The sequence below is a fragment of the Lissotriton vulgaris genome, chromosome 7 (assembly GCF_964263255.1).
Source record: "Lissotriton vulgaris chromosome 7, aLisVul1.2, whole genome shotgun sequence".
NCBI classification, from domain to species: domain Eukaryota; kingdom Metazoa; phylum Chordata; class Amphibia; order Caudata; family Salamandridae; genus Lissotriton; species Lissotriton vulgaris.
The window spans coordinates 1,351,356,088-1,351,374,041 of NC_141695.1; the positions used below are offsets into that span (position 1 = coordinate 1,351,356,088).

General features: G+C 47.5%; 1 protein-coding gene across 7 annotated transcripts in view; it reads left to right on the plus strand.

Moving 5' to 3' along the window:
* The window catches only part of BCKDK (branched chain keto acid dehydrogenase kinase), a 392,864-nt gene that overhangs the window by 217,171 nt on the left and 157,739 nt on the right, over nt 1-17,954 (plus strand). For all 7 annotated transcript variants that reach the window (XM_086932026.1, XM_086932025.1, XM_086932028.1 and 4 more), the window contains 2 exons: nt 6,933-7,004; nt 8,109-8,336. In XM_086932026.1, the coding sequence (XP_086788152.1) occupies nt 8,133-8,336 (204 nt within the window). In that variant the 5' untranslated portion in view covers nt 6,933-7,004; nt 8,109-8,132. The remainder of the gene's footprint in view (nt 1-6,932; nt 7,005-8,108; nt 8,337-17,954) is intronic.

Below are 17,954 nucleotides of genomic sequence, written 5' to 3' on the forward strand. Positions count from 1 at the left end.
ATTCCACAGTGTGGGTCCCAAGAAAGAAAAGGATTTGCCGCCCATGCGCGACAGTTTGGATTTAGGCATCATAAAATTCTTCGCCGTGGCAGACCGCAGAGCACGTGAAGGGCAGTATGGGCGTACGAAAGCTTGGAGATATTTTGGGGCTTTTTTTGTAGCGATTTTATGCATAAAGCAAAGTGATTTGAATTTGATTCGATTTTCAATTTTTAGCCAATGGAGATCTCGGATGTATTTAGAGGTAGGAGTAGTGCTAGGGATTTTACATAACAGTCTGATTGCTGTATTTTGAACTGTCTGTAGCCTAAGAATCGTGGCTTTCTTCGCCCCTAGATACAATACATTTCCATAATCAAGCCTTGAAGTGATCAGAGCATTGATTACAGTCTTCTTGGTCGATTCTGGCAGCATCCAGCAGATCTTTTTTAGCCATTTTAAAGTAGCAAAGCATGTAGCAGACGTTTTGACTGCTTGTTGCTGCATATTAAGAGAGTCATCAATAATGATGCCCAGATTGCGTGCTTGCATCACTGGAACCGGAAGCAAGCCCATTTCCGGTGGCCAATGTTGAGGGCCCCATAACTCCTTGTTTTTTCCTAAAACCATCACTTCGGTTTTCTCACCATTTAATTTGAGAAAATGTTCTTGCATCCATCCTGCAATTTTCATGAGCCCACATTTGAGTATAGAGGGGTTGTCCTTATTTTCTGAGGAAAGTGAAAAAAACAGCTGAGAATCATCAGCATAAGAGTACATTTTTAAACCGGTTTCTTCCACCACCTTTGCTAGTGGGCTCATATATAGGTTAAATAATAACGGACTTAGTATAGAGCCCTGTGGCACTCCATGCTCGAAGACTTGAATATCTGAACAGGCTGAACAAGAAAAGACTTGAATAGTTTGTTCCTTTAACAGAGATTTAAGCCAATTTATAGCGGGCCTCTGATACCTAATGAATGTAGTGTCCGCATTAAAACAGTGTGTGATACCGTATCGAATGCGGCACTTAGGTCCAAAAGTACCAGGGCCACCGTTTCGCCTTTGTCCATCATATAACTGATATTTTCAGTAACTCCTAATAGGGCCGTCTCTGTCGAGAAACCCGACCTAAAACCTGATTGACAGGGAGGTAGCAAATCTTGGGCAATGACAAAATCCGTTAAAGAACGATTCACATGTTTTTCTGAAATCTTTGAAAATATTGGTAATAAAGAAATAGGTCTAAATTTAAAAGGCAGATTGGGGTCGGCTCCAGCCTTTTTTAGCAATGGATGGATCATGGCATGTTTCCATTCTTTGGGTACAGTCTCCTCTTGTAGAGAAGCGTTTAAAAAGTCAGTGATAATGGCCATTGACTCCTTTTTAAGTTTTTTAAGTATTGAACAGGGTATAGGGTCATTAGGTGAGCCATATGTAATGGTATTAAGTAATTCAATTAAAATATCAGTACTGAGTTTTGGCCAGTTCTCTAATATGCTACTGGGGGCAATCGCTCAATACTAATTGGAGTATTAGCAGTCAGAGTGCTTTGTAGGGAAGTGCCTATTTGATGGCTGTTATTCTGAGCATTTTCTATCCCTTGATAGATTTTTTCCACTTTACTAACAAAAAAGTGGGCAATAGGTCGCATTTCTGCTTACTTAAATCTGGTAAAGTTGGTAGCGTTTTTGAGCCTGCTAGTTCTTTCACCATTTTAAAAAGCCCTTTTGACCGATTTAGGGCCTCCGCAATAGTGGAGCACACAAAATCCGCTCGAGCCTTACTACAGAGCACATGGTATTTGTTTAGTTTACTTTTGTACACCCTTTTTGCTTCAGATGAATACGTTTTTCTCCAGATGCGTTCAAAAGTTGTGCATTTGGATTTTTCTAATTTCAATGATTCCGTGAACCATGGGGTAGGGGGTCGATGGTTTTTGCATTTTAATTTAGTTTTTGGTAAACAGGTATTTATTGCTGTCATTAGCCATTTCTGTACTGTTACAGATAATGCATGGACAGATGGTTCAGAGCATGGAATATGTGTGCTTAAGAAAGTGTTGAGGGCATCGATATCCAGTTTCTTCCAGTTCCTAATGAACTGAGGTTGTTCAAGTGTGCCCCCCCCCCCCTCCCTTGAGCTGGTAACTTGAAGCGAGAATCTAACCAAATAATGGTCCGACCAACAGATCGGTAGAGCAGGAAAGGTGGTGATTTCCTTGATATTAGAAAATACTGGATCGAGCAAGTGTCCTGCATTATGCGTGGATCCTGAATTAAGCAGGTTTAAATTGAGAGCCGCTAAGTCAGCAATGAATTCTGTAGCTTTTGAACAGCTCGAGTTTTCTAGGTGCAAATTTATATCACCAATAAGGGAGAAATTAGATGCCTTCATGACTAGTGTCTATTCGCTTGCTTTATTTGCGTTAGACTCTTCAGGTTCAGTTGGTCTCTCCCGTTGCCTAAATCATGTTTAATATATTCTTCCCTGAACTCTTTCTGTAAACAGGCCTGTAAATCTTGTTCTTACCTCGTCACATTTGCTGTGCATTCAAAGACAGAGATCAAATATCAGGCGCTGTCTTGCAAGAGTGCTTGTTTACTTTTCTTTCTTTTACTTTAAAGTGAGAGAATTTATGTGACAATCTTACTGGCCTATGAGGGTAGGAAAGAGTTTTTTCCTAGCACATGACAGCAATTAAATTAACTGTTTAAGTATTTCAGAATATATCAGATTTAGGAACACAATTGAAGCACGTTTTGCTATTTCTGAAATATTGGAAACAAAAACTTTATTATGATCCAAACAAATCATTGTACTAGGTGATGCCATTTCCACCCATTTTTGTCTGTCCACTATATAATGTTATTAGTAAAAGTGTATGTCGGTGCAAATGTATTAGTGATTTCAATTAATTGTCTTTAATGGCAATGCACTACCATACCGTAAATACTCCACTCTATGCACCTCTCCACTCTACTCTGCACCACTCTACTCTACTCTACGCTGCACCACTCTACTCTAGACCACTGCACTCTACACCACTCCAGTCTAGGCGACACCAACCTACTCTGCGCAATTCCACTCTACACCACTGTACTCCACGCCATTCTAATTTCAACCAGTGCCTAATGTTGGCTGCACCTCGCAGAGAACTGCTTCGATATCTAAAGGGTGTTTTTCCTTAACTATATTATTACATATTTTCTTAAGCAGTGTAACCCAGTATTTCACTTAATGATTTCAATAAACATTTGCCTGTTAGGAAAAAATTAAGAATTTTGTTGTCAACTACCGCAAAACAAAAAGTGTCATATCAAATATGTATTGTGTAACATGTTAGATTGGACCAGTGACCTTAACAGTCCACTTGATGTTGGCCTAATGGTTTAGGATGTGACCCGGGACCTCTCAGCGGCTCTGCGGGACCATATTACATGCTCACATGTTATGCATCTTCTCCCACTCTGTATCTGCAGTTGTACCGGGCATAATGTGCTATTTTTGCAGTTTTTAGGTCTTGTCTAAGGCATTGCTTTAGCAATGCTTTGTGAGGTCTCGTCTAAGGCAATGCTTTGGCCGAGATATTAAGTAGGGGTCTCAGAAATGCTCCCAAAGGCGGATTGCCTACAGTGCATGTGTGTGGGCTCGTGCACATCGCACACCATTTGGTTTGCTTGCAGCCAGCATCAGACTTCAAACACTTCAAAGGAATCCGCTCAGGCGCTTTTACTGACATAAATTAACAAGTCGTTGTAACAAAGCTTCACAGGAAAGACCAGCGACGCCTTATGGACAGCAGGCAGCCACAACACATCTTCCCCACTACTCTTTTCCTACCATTTTTTTGTCGCTTTTCAGTCGCTCGTCTGGCTTCCAAGAAAATCAAGATTCCCAAGATAACTGCAATCTTATTTATTATTCTAAAAAAAAAAAGATAGATCGAAACATATCTTGGAAATCGCAATGGGAATAATTTGAGTTTTAGTAACCTTATTTCTTCTCCCATTCGGTTACACTTCATGTCCTCTTCTGTTTCATTGTTGCGTTGCCTTCTCCCCAACTCTGCCCTCTTTGTTCTCCTGGGTTTTCTATTGAATCTCCTCCACCCATCCTATCTCTTTCTCTTATTCTTCCCCTCTACCTATTCAGATTACTTCTCTCCTGTTTTCCCCCTCCTTATTCTGTTCTCTATCTGCATCGCAATCCATTCTCCCTTCTTTGCCCTCTCTTCACTTTCACCCCGTCCATTTTGTCCTGCCTCTTGATTCTTCCCCAACCCCCCTATTCTGTACACTGTTCTCCTACAACTACATCCCGGAACTAGGTGCAACCAAACACCAACAAAACCTCACACACAAGGGCATGTCAAGGACTGCCTCGGAAGTTTCACCTGATGTGTATGTCTGAGAGCATGTACATATTGTGTCTGTGTGTCTGCGAGCCTTCACCAGTGTATGTGTAGTTGAATGTGTGTATGCGTGACACTATTTTAGTCCACACACACTGCGCCCTCGCACTACTTTAGGACTCACACTGCGCCCTCGCACTACTTTAGGACACACACTGCGCCCTCACACTACTTTAGGCCACACACACTGCGCCCTCACACTACTTTAGGCCACACACACTGCACTCTCACACACACTGTACTCTCACACACTGCGCCCTCACACACTGCGCCCTCACACACTGCGCCCTCACACACTGCGCCCTCACACTCTGCACCCTCACACACTCTGCACCCTCTCTCACACTGCACCCTCTCTCATACTGCACCCTCTCTCACACTGCACCCTCTCTCACACTGCACCCTCTCTCGCACTGCACCCTCTCTCGCACTGCACCCTCTCTCGCACTGCACCCTCACACACTGCACCCTCACACACTGCACCCTCACACACACTACACCCTTACACACACTGCACCCTCACACACACTGCATCCTCACACACACTGCATCCTCACACACAATTACACTCTACTGAATACAACATACACTCCACACAATACCATTCAGTGCCAAATAATTATATGCTACATAATTACACTGCGCTCAACACAACATACACTCCAAATACCACTCAGTGCCACATAATTACACACCACATAATTACACTCTACTGAATGCAACACACACTCCACACAATACCACTCAGTGCCACATAATTATATGCTACATAATTACACTGCACTCAATGCAGCATACACTCCAACCAATACAACTCAGTGCCGCATAATTACAACCCACATAACTACACTACTGAATACAACATACACTCCAGACAATACCACTCAGTTCCACATAATTGTGTGCTACATATTTACACTGCGCTCAACGCAACATACACTCCAAATACCAATCAGTGCCACATAATTACATGCCACATAATTACACTGCACTCAATGCACAAACACTCTAAATACCACTCAGTGCCACATAATTACACGCCACATAATTACACTGCACTCAATGCAACATACACTCCAAATACCACTCAGTGCCACATAATTATATGCCACATAATTACACTGCACTCAATGCAACATACTTTCTAAATACCACTCAGTGCCACATAGTTACACGCCACATAATCACACCGCACTCAATGCAACATACACTCCAACTACCACTCGGTGCCACATACTTACATGCCACATAATTACACTGCCCTCAATGCAACATACACTCCAAAAACCACTCAGTGCCACATAATTACACACCACATAATTACACTCTACTGAATGCAGCACACACTCCACACAATTCCACTCAGTGCCACATAATTATATGCTACGTAACTACAATGCACTCAATGCAACATACGCTCCAAATACCACTCAGTGCCACATAGTTACACACCACATATTTACACGCCACATAATTACACTATCTATCGCATCACCACAGCATCACTCAGCACCACCACAGCATCACTCAGGGGCACCACAACATCACTATGCGCTACCACAGCATCACTGAAAGCCACAGCATCACTCGTCGCAACCACATCACTCAGCACCACCACAGCATCAATCTATGCAACCATTCAACAACAACTGGTTCAAATATGCTCTCTCAATGTTTCAAGCTTTATTACAAATGTCACAAAAAGATGTTAATATTTCACTTCTGTTCTTGGATTTTCGTCACAATAAAATACACTGAACATAATCGTCACAAAAGTTATTTACAAAAGTTTAAGCTATTGCCATTATAAATTACAATAACTTTTATTTAAGTATTAATTATTAAAAGAATTAAAAGCAATTGTTATTTGTAATATCAATACATCGAAGCCACGTAAATACAACACATATTGCATTACAAATGCTATAGGCGTCACATTTGCGAAAGTTAAAAGTATTGACATTGTAAATGACAAAGCTATTAATTTCGCTATTTTCAAAACCAACACATAAATAAAAAATTGTCATTTACGATACCAATAGCTCAAACTTTCCTACTGCGAGACCTATTGCATTGCAAATGCTTGTTTATATTTCTGTCTTGCAATATTACAGTGGTATGCAAAACGGGTTAGCAAGTGTTCTGCACTATCAAAAATCCTTAAGATATTTTATAATGTGGTAAGTTTGCAAAATGGGCGGAGCAGTGTGAGAAGTTGAAACAGTTGTAAAAGGCGTGTGGCTCTAGTGCAACAAATATGCCACCTTTCACCAAATCCGTAACCCAATTATCCCTCATGTTGTTTTAGTCGATTTTAGATGGTGTGCGCTGTACTGAAGTTATCGTTAATTCTGCCTTGATCTATGTCCTTTTGTGAATTTCAAATTGAGATTCAAAGTTGATATTTAGTTTCTTGGCTGAGCTTCTTGTTTCAGGTTCTAATAAAGGGAATAGGTTTAAGAGACCGGACGGTGGTCCGTTTTCCAGTCCTTGTGTAGTAGAGAGTGGTGCTTAACCTGTGTTACTGCTTCCTTTACAGGCTATGTAAGAAGTACCGTGGATTGCACAGCAAGCAGGAAAAGACGCTCGTCACTTTGCAGCCTGGAACAAGGTATTTGTCCTCCGGGATGTGGGGTGAGGTAGGAGCTGTATGATCAGAATTGATGCTGGTTGTTGGCCAGCGACACTAGGGGATGAATGCAGCAAGGGGTCCCCAGGACTGTGGAGAAATGCGCTGTGCACCGCAGCGGCTGGTGCTGTGAAGAGAAATCGGTTATGTATGTTTGGCATAATATCTAAAATTGGTGAAACTAGCAGAAGCAAATAACTTGGAGCTGCAAGATTTCACCAGATCTTTAACCATAGTCGGGGGAAAAAGACAACAGTCATAAAAAATGAATCCCAACAATAGGGAGGCTTTTTGTTTCCGCAAGTAGAGTTTGTGTGGTTGAACCTAGGCTTCAATATAGAAGGACTAGGGGAGAGGTTTGGCTCCCTGTACAAGCAAATCTGCATTCCATGGTAGGAGAGACAGCATTGCAGAATCTTTGCACAGTATTGCTTAGTAAGTTGCAATCACACAAAATCTACCATCTCTTTGATTCATCGTGTAAATTGTGTGACTGGCCTTACTGAGTAATTCATGCTTTTAAATTGCCCAGCAAAGTAGCTGGAAGGTGGCAGCGAATAGTATAGCATGTTGTTGCTGTACGGTAAGCACACAACAGAAAGAGTCAAGTTCATATAGTTTATCTTGTGACATCAAAAGTATGTTGCTAATCGTTTGTATGGTGGCAGTAATTACAAGTTGCCTATAAAGCCGCGTGTTTAGTTTGCTTCTGAGCTGCAGTCACATCTAAGGTCATTACACTAACAATGATCTGCTTACAGTGTATGTTAAAATGTGTGCATTTGTCTACACTAAGCAGCTGATATAAATACTGTACGGTGGGCTTGCTCGAATACCTCTGTGTAGAAATATAGACTTGCTGCTCTCAGTACCCATACATTTTATTCATATGCATCAAAAACACCCATAATCAATCTATTTTCAGAATACCAAGAGACAGAATGGAAATCAAAGTACATAATCTGCCTGTTGCCATTAAAGCGATCTGACAATGCTGCATCTGTGTTGCTTTTTATGAGGTCTGCAGTAAGAGGTTCTACCTCTGTTGAGCTGCCTCTACTGATGCACACTGTTCCCTTTCTGCAGGACTCTGGTCTTCTTGAAGGCACAATGATGTGGAAGACGCTAGTCATACTGCAGGTGAGAGGGCGTGGGGGAGGTCTGCTCTCCCTGCCTCCCGGACTAGCATGGCCATCAGTTGGGCGCCACTCCACATCTGCGACCGACCAGAGTCAAATCGAGTTGGCCCGGGAGCGATCAAAGACTGTCACCTCCTTCTACAACCAGTCCAGCATAGATGCTGCTGCTGAGAAGGTAAGGGATTGATTGGGCTTGGGTTGTGTTACCTTCTATTTAGGACCTTCAAGAAGTTACAATCAAACAGTTTCATAAGGGACAAAGGCTGGTTATGGTAAGACACCTTGAGGCACTGCTGCTGCTTCTGCATTTGTTTTTCATGCTGAAATGGTCACTGCAGCATGACAGAAGTTCAGAGAGGGGTATTGACTCAAAGTATGTAGAACACATTTGCTGCAGGTGAGAATGGTTCACATTTTCATGTGTCTTTTTGTTTGCTGTTAGACGGGTATGGTGGATCATTAATTGTAAGGCTTCTTGTAGTTTCTGCTCCATTCTGAGGTTACAATTATATTGCTTACTTACTTCTCCACTCCACCTCTAAATCTGTAAGACTGTACTCTCTGGGAACTGAATGATGTAAAGCTGTTACATGCTATTTGGAGAAAATGAAACAAACCAGGCACCTCTCACATGCCCCTCTTAAGTCTTTGAAGGTAGAACCAGACCCACCAAATCAATTGTGTGTTTCAAAAGTAAGTAAGGAAAGGTGAAGCCTCAATACCATTCAGTAAATGCATGTTTTATTCTGTTTGACAACTAAACTGTGTACCTTAAGCCGCGTGGCATACAAGAGACTTGTTAGATACAGGAGGATGTTCGTTTTCAAAACACTACAATTGTTCTAACTCCCATGCTTCCTATGTATTATAGACCTAGAGTTTCGACTATTTTCCGGGTGCTGCAGGTGTTTTGAATAATCTATGACTGCCACTGGTGGAACAACTGTATATAGCATTAGGTACTTGCTGGTGTTACAGCATGAGCCTGCTCAAAATGTGCACGCTGTGCATTATTGTGCCATTTAGTGGTTGGGGTCAGAAGCAGGTCTTATTTAAAAAAGTTTGTTTGTTGGAAGTCAAGCACAGGTGATTTTTTGATGTCTCACTGTAGGACATGTCTTAAGTCCATGGTGTCCCAAAGTATGTGACCTCCATTTTAGAATATTTAATCTACAAATGGATGTAGGGGTGTTTAAGATGAGCTTCCAAGGGCTTTGAGGACTTCTTGATTTCCACATCAAGAATTTGTCGACATTGATGAAGGATATTAACTGCGATCTTGTCTTTACCAACGGGACACAGAGTACGAGGGCTGCCTGTCGCTCTGATTCAAAGGAGAACATTGTTTTTCAAGTTTCAAAATGCAAATAATGAGCCTTTGAAGTCCATAGAAGGCCCGTTTGAGGAGGCGGAAGGCCCCTTGGAGTCACCTTCCCACTCTTGCAAAGCAATCCACATGGACCCCCATGCGCCTTACGCCGGAGGAATGGTTCACCATTTTATAATCTGAAGTGAACAGATCACTCACAGCACGCGATTAGGACTACAGTGCCACAAATAGAGACAGGGTGGAAGCCCCATACAGGCTACACACAGATCTTCCAGTTAGTCCCGAGGAAGACTCCACCAAGATGGTTATAGTTTTGCGCTTTTTTCAGGGGTCGAAACGTCGACGCTTTATTATCAAGTGTTGATGATCCCCCAGGATACTAAACTAGTAATTGGATTAATCTCTTACTGGCCTGTTACTTCTTTTTTCTTCTTTCAAAATGTTGCACTGTGTCTAAATATAATTTTTCCATGTAGTATATGTCCATGCATTTTGTGGAATGTTTTGTGACATGTAAATATTTTAAATGTTTGTGCACATCTAAGTCTTAAATGTTAGTTCAGAAGAACTGTTCTGTGTGTATGTTAATATATGTATTGCAGTGAGATTACACTGATTTTTCCAAAAACTGATAAAAATATAAAGTGAAATATAAGATAAGTGTTTTGCGCTTTTTGGGTTTGGACATAAGGTACATTTTGTTTTCTCTTTTGTTTTTTCATTTGTTGACTGTTCTCATCCATTTGGAGAGACACAATTGCAAAAAAGGTTATTTCGATTTTTAACAGTGGCAGAACCACTATCTGAAAGAAACACGTTAGTGTTAGATTCCTTACCTTAGAATATCCCCAGGCGTCAGTCTGGATCCGGAAACTTTTGCGTAGCAGTACCCCTGCGCGTCGGTAGGCGTCGTCTGCAGGCGTCCCCTGCGGCTCCGCGTCCGTCGTCGGCGTCGTGCGCCGTGATGACGTCGCTGGAGTACATAGACGCCGCCTCCGCGCGCTGACGTCAGTTCTTCTTTTTTCCGCGCCAGTGGACGCAGATCTGAAGAGCAGTACTCCGGTCTTTGACCAAGTTTTTCAATTGTTTTTTCCTCTACGGTGCCTGATAGGATGCCTGGGTTTAAGAATTGCGATGACTGTGAGCGCACGATGTCGGTCACAGACCATCACCGCCTCTGCCTCCGGTGTCTGGGCCCTGACCACGACGTGGACTCCTGCGTCGACTGCCGGGCCCTTACCAACAAGGCTAGGCGGGAGCGGTCCCGCAAGCTGCTGGAGCTCCGGGTGTCGGCCCCACGTCGGGACCGGGAGCGGTCCCGGTCCGGCCGGAGGTCGAGAGAGCGTTCGAGGGAGCGGTCGCGGAGCCGCGCCGGGCGCTCCGGAAGTCGACACCACTCGTCATCCTCCTCAGGTAAGAAGCACAAGAAGTCGGGGCGTCGTCATCGTACCCCCGACTCCCCCCGACGCTCGCGCGATGCGGCCGGGGGCTCGGGTGACCCCAACCCCGCGGCTCCGCGAGAGTCGCCGGCGCGGCCTGCCTCATACCCTCCGGTCCCTGGGCATGGCGCGACGCCTGAGGAGATCGAGGCGTTCCTCATGGCCATGAGGGCGCTCGCTTCTCCGACGGGGCCTACGGCGCCTTCGGGCCCAGTGCTACCGTCTGGGGGCCCTAGCGGTTCGGGTGTCCCTGCCTCGGCGCCGTCGGGTGCTCCGGCCCCGGCGCCGCCGACGGCTCCGACCCCGGCGCCGCAGGGGCCTTCGGGATCGGCGCCGGCTGGTCTTCCGGCCTCCCCGGCGCCGTTGCCATCGGGGTTACCCCCGACGCCGCCCCCGCGCGGCGCCGGTTCTCCACTGCCGGTTCCGGCCGGCGGTGGGGTTCCGACGCCGGCTCCGGGCGGCGCCGTCCCCTTACCTTCTCCGACGCCGGACGCGGCGCCGGACGGGCGTCGCACGACGCCGGTCCCGGCGCCGATGGGGCCCATGAACCCCGAGGAGCCGGTCTTCATCATTGACTCCGAATACGGAGAGGATGAGGAGTACGGTGAAGGTTGGGAGGGGTCCGAGGACCCTCTGGCTCGCGAGTGCCAGTATGACCCGGACTGGACAGGTGACTTGGGGGATGCCAGTGGTTTGGACGACTCTCCTAACCCTGGTTTGATCTCTCCTCCAACCGTGGCATCGGTGGAGGGAGCTGCCTATTCTGTGGTGCTGATGAGGGCTGCCAAGGCCTTACACCTTGAGCTCCCCGTCGCGGCCGTGAGGCCTAACATCCTCACCGAGGTCTTCAAACCGCAGTCATGCCCACTGGAGCCACTGCTGCCGTTTAATGAAGCCTTGTCTGACGTTCTGTTGGGCACGTGGTCCAGGCCCGCTTCAGGTGCGCCTGTTGATCGGAACGTGGCCAGGCGCCACCGTCCTTGTCCGGACGACCCCAAGTACCTGTCTACCCACCCCACTCCTGAGAGTCTGGTGATCCAGGCCTCGACCTCCCAGTCCGCATTCCCGTCGGCCCCGCCCGACCGGGAATCCAAGAGGTATGACCAGTTTGGCAAAAAGGTCTTCTCGTCCATTAGTTTGGGCCTGCGGTCTTGCAACACCGCCTGCCTCTTGGGCCGCTACACCCACTCTGTGTGGGATACGGTCGCGGAGCTGCTGCCAGAATGCCCCATGGAGGTGCGGGCAAAGCTCGGTCAAGCTGTGGCTGAAGGCCGAGATGCAGCGAAATATTCAATTCGGTGTGGTCTTGATACGACCGACTCGCTGGGCAGAGCTATGTCTACGACGGTGGCGATTCGTCGCCACGCCTGGCTGAGATCCGCCAATTTTTCGGCTGATGTCCAGAATACCCTGATGGACATGCCGTTTGATGGCTGTCACCTGTTCGGTGACAAAGCGGACCACGCGCTGGAACGCTTCAAGGACTCCAGGGTCACGGCCAAGTCCTTGGGTCTCTCGACCCAGCGTCAGCAACCGGGTTCGTTTCGTCCCTTTCGTGGCCAAGGAAGGGGCGCCCCCACACGTGCTGCCAGCCACGCGCCGCAACAATCTTTCCAACGCGGTGGCGGCCGTGGAAACCGCCGTGGTGGCGGTCGGGGACAACGGCGGGGTCAGACCACACCCTCCCCCGCAGCATCTACCCCAAAATCCTCCTAGTCCGTGCTTTCGGCCCCATGTGACGCCAGTGGGTGGCAGGGTTCGCCATCACCACGCTCACTGGCGCACGATCACTTCGGACAGGTGGGTGCTGCAAATCGTCCGAAGGGGCTACTCCCTCCCCTTCGAGACCTCTCCTCCAGCCATGCCACCGCAGAACCACCGTGTGTCGGGGGACCACTTGACACTTCTGCAGGAGGAAGTTACGGCCCTCTTGGCCAAGGGGGCCATCGAGCGCGTTCCTGGGCCAGAAGTAGGGCGTGGTTGTTATTCCCACTACTTTCTGGTGCCCAAGAAGGACAAGGGGGGCCTACGTCCTATCTTGGATCTAAGGAACGTCAACGGCTTCCTCCGGAAGGAGAAGTTCAAGATGTTGACGTTAGCTCAGGTCTTGGCTGCTCTAGACCCACAAGACTGGATGGTAGCGTTGGACTTGCAGGACGCCTATTTTCACATCCCCGTCCTGCCGGCCCACCGGCGTTACCTGCGGTTCACGGTAGGCCAGGAGCATTTTCAGTTTATCGTGCTCCCCTTCGGCCTTACCAGCGCCCCACGGGTGTTCACAAAGGTGATGGCGGTGGTCGCAGCCCATCTGCGCAGGTTGGGGGTTTCAGTCTTCCCCTACCTAGACGACTGGTTGTTGAAGGCGGGCTCGCCCCAGACAGTCGTCCACCACCTTCAGATGACGGCAGACCTCTTGCACGACCTGGGGTTCTCCATCAATGTGCCGAAATCACACCTGTGTCCCTCTCAAAAGCTCCTTTTCATCGGAGCGGTTCTGGACTCGGCGCAGTTTCGGGTTTATCCTCCGGAACGGCGGGTTCGGGATATTCAGGCTTTGATTCCCATCTTTCAGCCGCTATCCCGGGTTTCGGTCAGGTTGACGCTGCGGCTGCTGGGACTGATGGCTTCCTGCATCCTTCTGGTGCATCACGCTCGGTGGCGGATGCGGGCTCTGCAGTGGGACCTGAAGTTTCAGTGGGCCCAGCATCAGGGCAACTTGTCCGACCACGTCTTGATCTCGGAGGGCACTGCGAGACAACTGCAGTGGTGGCTTACGGACCGCGACTGGGTCAGGGGCAAGTCCCTCTCCCTTCCCCAACCGGAGCACGTTGTCGTGACGGACGCGTCCCTCCAGGGCTGGGGTGGCCACTTGGGAGAGGCAGAGATCAGAGGCATCTGGTCTCCGGCGGAGTCCCGGCTCCATATCAACCTATTGGAGCTGCGGGCGATTCGTCTGGCACTGAAGGCATTCCTCCCCTTTGTCAACGGGAGTGTGGTGCAGGTGTTCACCGACAACACCACCGCCATGTGGTACTGCAACAAACAGGGCGGTGTGGGGTCGTGGACCCTTTGCCAGGAGGCTCTGCGCCTCTGGCAATGGCTGGAACGTCAGGGCGTGACTCTGACGGTTCAACACCTGGCAGGTTCTCTGAACGCCAGGGCGGACGAACTCAGCCGTCGGTGCTCGATGGATCACGAATGGCGTCTGAACTCGGACGTGGCGCAAGGCATCTTTCTGCAATGGGGAGAGCCTTGGTTAGATCTATTCGCCACCGAAGAGAACGCGCAATGTCATCAGTTCTGCGCGTTGGAGTTTCCAAGACGGCACTCGCACGGCGACGCCTTTCGGCGCGAGTGGAGTTGCGGTCTGTTATACGCCTTTCCGCCTATACCACTTCTGCCCAGAGTGCTGAAGAAGATCAGGCGCGACCGGGCCCAAGTTATCCTTGTGGCTCCGGACTGGGCTCGAAGATACTGGTATCCCGAGCTACTCAGCATGTCAGTCGGTCCCCCGATCCGCCTGCCCCTTCAGGAGGACCTTCTGTCGCAGCAGCAGGGGACGGTCTTCCACCCGAACCTGTCCAGTCTCCACCTCCATGCTTGGAGATTGAGCGGCGGCAGTTGAGGCCATTTGACTTGCCTCCTGAAGTCTGTGATGTTATTCTGGCAGCCAGGCGTCCCTCCACTAAGTCGGTATACGCCTGTCGGTGGAACAGATTTGTGGCATGGTGCACAGCAAAGGCTGTGGATCCTCTTTCTGCCCCTCTTTCGGAGGTTCTTCTGTTTCTTCTTTCTCTTGCCCAGCAGGGCTCTGCTCTGGGCACTATCAAGGGCTACCTTTCTGCCCTTTCAGCCTTTTTGAGGCTTCCTGATCAGCCTTCTTTGTTCAAATCCCCGATTGTAACTCGATTCTTGAAAGGCATCACTCACATGTTTCCACCTGTTCCGTTTGTGATGCCTCAGTGGGATTTGAACCTGGTTCTAACTTTCCTGATGTGTGCTCCCTTTGAGCCCCTTCATTCTTGCCCTCTCCGTCTCCTGACTTTAAAGACGGCTTTCCTGGTTGCCATCACCTCTGCCAGGAGGGTGAGTGAGCTCCAGGCTCTTTCTGTCCAACCTCCTTTCCTGTCCATTCATCCTGACAAGGTGGTTCTGAGGACTAGACCTTCTTTCCTGCCCAAGGTTGTTTCGGCCTTTCACATCGGGCAGTCCATCACCCTCCCTTCCTTCTTCCCGCCTCCGCATCCTTCAAAGGATGAAGAGCGGCTCCATCGTCTGGACCCAAAACGTGCGCTTTCATTTTACATGGATCGCACACGCCAGTTCCGGGTGGATGACCAACTGTTTGTTGGCTACGTGGGTGCGAAGAAGGGACGGGCGGTTTGTAAACGAACCATCTCTCGATGGGTCGTCCTCTGCATCAAAGCGTGCTACTCTTTGGCTCGGAAGGAGCCTCCTGTTGGGCTGAGGGCCCATTCCACTCGGGCCACGGCGGCTACTACTGCCCTGGGCCGGGGAGTCCCCTTGCAGGACATTTGCCAGGCGGCTACGTGGGCCTCGCTGCACACCTTTGCGAGGCACTACTGCCTGGACAGTCAAGTCCGGAGGGATGGCTTCTTTGGCCGTTCTGTCCTCCAGGACTTTCTGGTGTAGTTTTGTATTGGTTCGCAGACCCACCACCTGGGTTGGTATTGCTGGGGTATGTATTCTAAGGTAAGGAATCTAACACTAACGTGTTTCTTTCAGATGAACAAGTTACTTACCTTCGGTAACGATATATCTGTAAGAAACATTAGTTAGTGTTAGATTCCTTACCGAACCCACCCATCCTCCCCGTTCTGCGAACTGATACCTAGGGTTAAGGTCATCCCTTTCAGGGCCCTAGTTTTTACATGGCACCAGTGTTGGTTCTCTCATGGCTCTGCGTCTCCTGGCGCGGAAATGCTGTGTGCAAAGAACTGACGTCAGCGCGCGGAGGCGGCGTCTATGTACTCCAGCGACGTCATCACGGCGCACGACGCCGACGACGGACGCGGAGCCGCAGGGGACGCCTGCAGACGACGCCTACCGACGCGCAGGGGTACTGCTACGCAAAAGTTTCCGGATCCAGACTGACGCCTGGGGATATTCTAAGGTAAGGAATCTAACACTAACTAATGTTTCTTACAGATATATCGTTACCGAAGGTAAGTAACTTGTTCGTTTCGCATATAGTACTAATCCCCAGGTTCTGCGCTAGACTGGGCTACCCCGTTGCGTTATATCTATTAACTGCGATCCAGCAGCAGTGAACAAGGCTGTGGAGTACAGGTTTTTGCACCAGTGTTTGGCCGGGTTGAAGAATGCCTGTTCGGAGAATTTGTAAATGTTGTGTCTTTTTATGTTTTGGAACTAAAGAAAATGGCATCCCAGTGTGCTGACAATCTTTAACTGCTGAAGTAACTGGCATCTTTTGATAAACAAAAGACCACGAAAAAATTAATTATTATTGTCACTAGCGTTAATAAGAATGAAACATAGTCACACTCCTCTAGATCCAAGAGGACCTTCAACATCAAGATTAGCACTGTGTTTAAGAATGAATAATTGCCTGAGAAAACCTTGCTTTCTTCTAGCCACCTAAACTGAATTGAAATTCTCAGAGAAGATACTTAGACTCTGAAACAAAGGGAAAAGAGTACACTCATGAAGATCTTTTAATTCTGGCACTAGATGTTCGTGAGAAGGCATTATATTTAGGAAGAGGAGGAAGAAATGTGGCAGGGCATAGATACTGACTCACCACAGAAGAGGAACAGGTGTATACAAGTAAGCTATATCCACCAAATGCCATTAAAGGGGATGGTGCAGTGTTAAAAGGAGCTGCAAAGCTGTGGAGCGCAGCTAAAAGCAGACCAGAAGACTCCAGATTTCTGCTAGAAAAGCAGGTTATCAGTTTTTGTCTTTTACCTAAAGTATTGCAACAAAATTAGTTGTTTGTGAGATTTTCTATATTTAGTGCTGAATTGAGAAAGCTATAAACCTTCTCCATTGAACCTGCAATACATAGGGCTGCATGTGAAGTCTTCTTGACAGTGAAAACTGCAAGGAAAAGAGAACCAAACCGTGATAAGATCCTCAACCAGACTTGCATAGAAAACGCTTGAAAGCTGTGAGTCATAAGATGGATAGTTCTGCAGCAACGCAAATACTATTGGACTCCTTGATTAGATATGATCAGCAGCAATGGTAGGAAATGCGGAATTTAATTCAGCATCTTGAAGAGGAGTTTGCGAAAAGGGTGAAAGCCATTATGGGAGATGAAAAATAAATAATTTGCATCACTTTTCTGAAGCCCTCTTGAAACTGCTGAAGCTGCTGGGAAACGGCCATGCTCAGGAAAAGTATCAAGGCATGTGCAGCTTCACTTTCCGGAATGTTTCTTCTGGAAAACATCACAAACAAACTTTCATGTGTCCTTATGAGAGGAGCATCTTCTGGCCCAAATTGAACAAAAAACTGGAACCTAAGAAGAAAGTGCAAGGCACAGGAAAAGCAATGGGGGCATTGCAGACAAGGGGGTCATTTAACAAAGGTAGTTCTAATGGTAGAAGACAAGACCGACAACTATACTCTTCAACACACAGACCTGGTACAGGAGGCATATACCAACCTGCGGGTTCTGGCAGCAGTCCACAACACACAGACAAACATTTTGAAGGACAGGGCAGAATTAAAAGGCCTCACGCAGGCAGTCCCTAACAACAGACAAGTGGTTGTTGAACGTAATAAAACATCAGTACTATCTACAAATACTAAAAAGAACACCTACATTGAAAACCATGCACATGATGTGGCCCACAGCCATTCATCTTTACTCCTACCTGAACGATTGGTTGGTGAAGAGGGATTTGTTTGAAGCTATCAGACTAGTATTCAAAAAGGATGAATTAAAAATCACCGCTGCCAAGCAAATAAAAGATTTTTCTGGGGGCAGTTCTGGAGACAGAAGAAGCACTGTCAATTCTAGAGCCGATAAGGGTGA